Source organism: Loa loa (assembly GCF_000183805.2).
Source record: "Loa loa unplaced genomic scaffold supercont3.79, whole genome shotgun sequence".
NCBI lineage: Eukaryota > Metazoa > Nematoda > Chromadorea > Rhabditida > Onchocercidae > Loa > Loa loa.
The window spans coordinates 219102-225612 of NW_018108259.1; the positions used below are offsets into that span (position 1 = coordinate 219102).

The window sequence follows — 6511 nt, forward strand, 5'->3', positions numbered from 1 at the left end:
GGAACGAAAAAAAAAAAAAAAAAAAAATTACCCGAAACGACCATGAAATTTGTCCTTGCAAGTGAAATTTTTGGCGACTTGCCTACACGATGTTTGTCATCATTCACGTGTCCTTGGTGTCACCATAGACTCTTCTTTCATTTATTTCGATCATTAAAGGGGAAGCAAATTTTTGAATTTTAATTTTTCTTTTTTTTCTCTTAAAATAAAAAAAAAGGAAAAAGGAAGAGATTAAAATTAACTTATTGGTAAGCTTTATTCTTTTTATTGTTGTTAATGATATTAACATAAACAAAATGTTAAACTGATAATATAACTCCATTTATTGATTCTGATAAAGTATTTGATTATCAGAATCAATAAATACAATCTAATTTTATGATTAATGTTATTATCAATACTATTCTGATCATTTGTTGTAAAATGTTTTTGTCTGCTTATCATTATGATATTGATGTTATATCATTAACGTTAATATCATTTATCATTCCAATTTTATCATGATATTTGCAAGCATCTCCCAACTTATTTTTGTAATTAACTTTCCTTTTTTCTTCATTTGTCTAATTAATTGTCATTTGTCATTTTACTGCATCGTACAATTTTTCAAAAATTTTAATTGAATAAATTAATATCAAAGTAATATTTGCTATAAAATAAGCCTATATTTAAACAACAGTTTCTGTAAAGATATTCTAACAGATAATGTAAAATAAAATTTAAAATGAAGGAAGAAGACAGAATTCGAATTAGACAAATTTGATATTTATTTCAAATTTTGCAAAAAAAAAAAATAAATCATTCTAACAAACAGTTATATAGGAATTATATTATATTTGTGATTAATAATGCAAGTTTTGCATTCCTTTTTCATTTTAAAATTTATTCATTTAAAGATAATTAGTTACAGTATCCAATAATGTTGGTAATTAAAAGCCTTTTTTTTTTTAGAAATTAATCAAATATAATATAATAATTTTTTTGTAAATATGACAAATAGTTTGTTGAATAGTATGTGATTAGATCAAAATTGAATTCTCAAAAAAAATTGGGAACAGATTTTAAAATCAATTACTTAAATTTCATTAAATAAATTAATTATTCTTTCCCTAGTTTGATGATCTGTGTATATATATGTATGCATGCATGTATGAAATTTCTGATAACCGGTAATTAAGATTGATTGATGATCATGACCAATTTACAGAACTCAAAACTCAGATTTTATTAATGATGACTAACTGGAAATGATATTAAGAGGGCATAAGATGAATGAACGACCAAGCGGTATCAGGACGAGGATCTGATGACACGAAGGGGTACGACAATGAAAATGTCTTACCGCTGCCTTGAAGTGATACACTTTTGCAGGTGACCCCGTTGTAACAGCAGCCAATATAGGGTGACATCTTATTATTCATCTATATTTAAACTTTCACTATCATCTTTTGTTCTTGAATGGAATTTATGAAATTGAAATACCTGAAATAGTTAAGTGAATAATCATATCTTACTTGAAAAATTTAACATACAAGAAAGATTCAAAATCAAAATAATCCACAATTCTTAAAATTGCATTTAAAAAAAAAAAAGAAATCAACTTCACATATATCACTATTTCTCATCCTATTTGACTAATACAATATATTGATAAAACATTACATGACAAATTTACTATAAACTATCAACCATTCATAATACGGTTATCCTTAAATATCTCAATGAATGAGTAATCCAGTATTCAAGTATTCTTAAAGATATTGAATCAGCTTGTCGGTAATTGATTGTAATTTCCAATTGAAGAATAAATTTTTCGTCTGTTTTTTTTTCATATTTATTAATTTACGAAATATTAAGTTAAAATTCCACTCAAAAATACACAAAACAGTAAAGTAATGTTAGAGTAATGTTTTGGGGTAGTAGAGAGAAAAATAAAGTACAGTATCAAACTGTTGTAAATTTAAACTCATTATAAATCTTTAACTTATAAACTGGCAAATTTATAAGTAAATTCAAAATTTTGACAAAATTTGAAAGAGAAAAAAAAACTTGGTTTGGAATAAGTTACACAAAACTAACCCAGCATAAGTTTGTTATAATTTCTTGAAATATTTGAAATATTAAAACACTTCCAACTATTTATGTTTACATTCTACGGAGAGTAGCGTAATAAACTTGGCCAACTTTTAACAAATAAATGAAAGATAAAGTTATTTCATTCAAAATTAATTCTCTTAAATATCATAACACAAAAATATAGTGCTATTTCATTTAAATTGAATTTCCTAAATGTTGAAATATAAAACATAATTTTGCAAAAAAAAATTTAATGAAAATCTAAGTATTTTTTAAGCAAAATACAAATATTTTGATGAAAACATAATGTTAAATTTTGACTTTTAACCATTAATATTTCTTCCAAAAATGAAATTAACTCATTAAGTTCAGAAGTAAACTTTGCATATTTTACCTATCAAAAGAGGATGCAAAAAGGTGTTGTAAACATTCTGAATCATTTCATATTATGCTAACTATGAATTACTCTTTAATTTAAAGAACTTTTATTGCCCTAAATATTGGGTAACTTAGATTAGTCTCAATTTAGAGTACCACGAATAACTTATAATTGACTCTGATTAGTTCAAAAATATTGCTTTTTTTAGGTCATTAGAATTACTCCTTATTCTGAGTAACTTAGATTATCCTTTGTTCGGGTAACTTGAACAAATACTCCCAGGAATAGACAAAATAGATACGAACGAATCATTCCTACTTGCATTTCACCAGAATTTGTGAGACTAGAATTTTCACAATAGCTACCATGTTGTTGCAAACCTGTGGGCTCATGTTCAAGTTGCGGAATGACTGAAAAGATACCGATAGTTTCTAGGGTGGTGCCAATTACCGGCAGGTAGTCACGGGGGGCGGGGAGACGAGAAATTTTGATAAGGTTTTGATAAGGGAGAAGTGGGCGGCATAAGCGAGAAGCTTCTCGTTTGCTTTTTCCTGGTGGTATTTTGATTGGAAGCTTCAACTGTACTAGTTCGAATTGCTTTGAAAATGTTTCCCGAAATCTCTGTTACGGGAATGTTATCTCCGCTTTACCTTTACTCGCACTAAATCAACTGAAAATCCCATCTTCTTACATTTATAATTTTCCTTTATCCCAGAAATTCGTATCAGCTTGAAGTGTTACAGATACTTGTATATTTTCTCTTTCTTTCGAAGTTTTTGTTTTTTTTTGCACCAAAAAGTTCATTAATTTCTTTCGTTTTTCAAATTTCAATCTTGACTTCGTAATTTATATATTATCAATCTTACCAATGTATTTTGGATATGTTTTGTCATATGATTTTTTGCGTTTTTTTACGGGTATTTTGATTTAAATTGATTTCAAAAAAGAAAAAATCATTTTATCTGGTTGTAATGTTTTGCAGAACGAAGTCGATACACTTCTGAGGAAGATAACGAATAGGATGATACATTGATGGTAGTAGAAGGCACAATGGCATTTTTAGAATCGTTTCTAAATTGGATTTCGTTAATGGATCATTGGTCGAATTATGTTTGGCTGGGGGCATTTGTTTTGATCGTTGCATTAATCCGTTTCCTCGATGTATTGAGTTATCCAGAAAAGCCTTGGGTAACATATATGCAGAAGACAGCACTTGGCAGGAATATATCGATCGGTGATATTTTAGACCGATGTCCCATTCTGAACGAAATGTCAGTTTACTGCTTGTTTCTTGATCCTTCCTTAAGCCTTACCGAATTTGTAGATTTCGGTGATGATGAATCGAAGAGATGCTTCTACGTTCGTGGTGCAGATGTAAATTAAAATGTAGTTATTAATTTCTTGTCCATATTCATGTGTGAAAGCGGCTAGGATTCAAGGACTAGAGCTTCATTGGATAAATCTGTTGAGAAGGATTCGACTTCCATGTAGTTGAAATTTGATTCTGATCATATTTATATGTTAGTAAATTTCAGTTATTCACCACCATTACTATGGGGTCGAAGTGGTCATCTGCAAACAGCATCGTACGGATTATTTGGACATGCATCACTCATCCGGACTTATGACTATCGGCATGTTGTGAAACTAAGTGATGGCGCATCAGTCGTATTTGATGTTTTTGAACCAGTTAAGCTACATCCTTCTAGAAGTAAGAATATAATCTTCTAATCACCAGACGAAAATAAATAAGATCATTGAAATAATCGAAGGAAGTATTGTTACCCGAGACTTCGAGTTAATTCTTTGCTTTATTTTATTTCTATTTTTCTGCTTTTTTCTGTTGCAGAATTTAAGGATTAGTTTTATAAATTTTGTAGTCTCGAGCATTTACAGAAGATCTAACATTAGCTTTGTGTCCCGGTATCGCGAATACGAGTGAATCAAATTACATCCGTACATGTGTTCATTATGCTCAGGAAAATGGATTTCGTTGTGCCGTGTTGAACCATCTTGGTGCGCTAAAGCATGTTCCGCTCACATCAAATCGTATATTTTCCTATGGTTGGTTTGGAATTATTATCTCAGAGAGTAGTAAGATAGAACTATTGGTTGTAAAGTTAATGATAAGTTTGCTGGTTTTATAACAGCTTATTCAGAATACTAATACAAGCTTCGTTGAGTTATGTTTGTACAATGGTTGATTGATTAACCAAAGCAATTCTTGTTGGGAAGTCAGTTAATGCCAGTAATTATTGATCATAGCTTTCCTGTGGCAGTGGAGGATATGGCCGTGATAGTGACTCTTTTTGAATCGTTTTTTTTTTTTGAGTCGTTTCAAGACGCAACAGAGTTTAACTTATGGAGCAATTTTTGCAGAACAATTTTTTTAAAGGTGGTACAGAGGAAATGGAAGAGATGATGGCACGTTTGCATGATTTATATCCGTCCACTCGTTTCTTCTGCATCGGTTTCAGTATGGGTGGAAATATAACCACACGCATGATAGCTAAATTGTCATCTGATGGTTTGCAACATCGAATAATTGCTGGACTTTCCGTCGCACAAGGATATTGTGCTATATCGTTGGTTCTTCGCTATTAATTTTATTAGATATTTTTACTGCTCACAGCTCTATTTGCTGTAGTGCTATGTTAGTTTTAATGATTAGTACAGAGAATGCTTTACTTTCTTCCTCATTATACCATGACATTTGGCGATATGAATTCAAGCTTAAAAATTCGGATCAGATAATCATTCTACAACAGTTTGTGGGATCGTTTTTGAAGTATTTCGACAGTTCAAAATTTTTTCATCTTTGAACGTAGATATCCATTTGCTGTCTTTGCTTTGAAAATAAAATCCTGAGAGATTAATACCTTACTACGCTTTCCCTTCTTACTTCTTTCTTCATTCTTCCTGTATTTTTTAAAGTTCTTATTGCTTTTCTTCCAGAAATAACAACGTTCTTGGAATATGTATCGAAAATTGAAACAAGAATTCTCTTTTTTTCGAAGTTTTTAGCGGAAGTCGATTTTAGATCACTTTCGCTGTATCATAGTTGGGAGAATGGTCGTCGTGCATATAACTATTTGATAACGGAAAATATGAAACGGCTACTGAGAAGAAACTACGATATGGCAGTGGCACCGCATGTTAAGACAGGTTTAATAGATGAGCAGGTAAGTAATTTTTTTTTCTGTTTTAAAATTGTGTGTAAACACTTTATACTGTGGGAGTTCATGTGTTCCTAGATTTCTGCGTTTTTTTCCAAGTTTCGAACCTTTCTCATAGTCTGAGAAATTCATCTTACTGTAAATTTTGTAGCACTTATGGGCAGCAACATCAATAATGGCACTGGATGACTCATACACTCGCCGTATACTCGGTTACGAAAGTGTTGAGGAATTTTATCGTGACATCAGTTCCTTATCAGTAATTCCGAAGATTAAAATACCAATGGTACATGTCTGGTTTTTTTCCCAAAGGAATGAGAGCAAAAATTATCTATTCAAATTAAAATGTGGACCAATTTTTATTTTTTCTACATTTTATCTCGTTTGAATAATAAATACTGTTTTTTCTTACGTTATTTACATTAAAGTTTTAAAAAGGCAGAATTTATTACTTCATTGCTGGTATTGTGTGCAAACAAGAATGCGGTAGGCAGTACATTAAATTTTTTGTCATTTACTACTAGCAATTGATAAATTTTTTATCTTTCTGTTGTATTTTAAAAATGGGACCACTAGTGAAGAAGACAGGATATTTAACTATAAAATGCGATCAATCATGTTAATGTAGTAATAAGAATCGAAGATGCTGCAGGTTTTTATGAATGCACTGGATGATCCGCTCGTACCGCCTTGTCTTTGGCATCCGGTTCGAGAATTAGCTGCAATAAATGAATATTTCGGCTTCGTTCTCACGAAACATGGTGGACACCTTGGCTTCCTGGAAGGTAGTAGCATTGCTCCAAACTCTGTCACCTGGCTAGATCGTTTCATTGTTGAACTTGCAAATTCAGTTGTTGTAGCATATGATGAAAGTGAATAA

At 30.8% G+C, this 6511-nt stretch overlaps 2 protein-coding genes across 2 annotated transcripts; one reads left to right on the forward strand and one right to left on the reverse strand.

Annotated features, from left to right (window-relative positions):
- Positions 1-2680: 2680 nt before the first annotated feature.
- LOAG_11204 (hypothetical protein) lies at positions 2681-3138 on the reverse strand (the record flags this gene model as incomplete). The annotated part of the gene is made up of 2 exons (XM_003146725.1): positions 2681-3034; positions 3106-3138. 2 exons carry the CDS (start codon positions 3136-3138, stop codon positions 2681-2683), a joined length of 387 nt encoding a protein of 128 aa, XP_003146773.1.
- Positions 3139-3505: 367 nt separating this feature from the next.
- Positions 3506-6511, forward strand: LOAG_11205 (abhydrolase domain-containing protein 2; the record flags this gene model as incomplete). Its single annotated transcript, XM_003146726.1, has 7 exons — positions 3506-3726; positions 3991-4166; positions 4352-4519; positions 4851-5040; positions 5496-5637; positions 5783-5917; positions 6284-6511. The coding sequence occupies 7 exons, from the start codon at positions 3506-3508 to the stop codon at positions 6509-6511; spliced, it is 1260 nt and encodes a 419-aa protein (XP_003146774.1).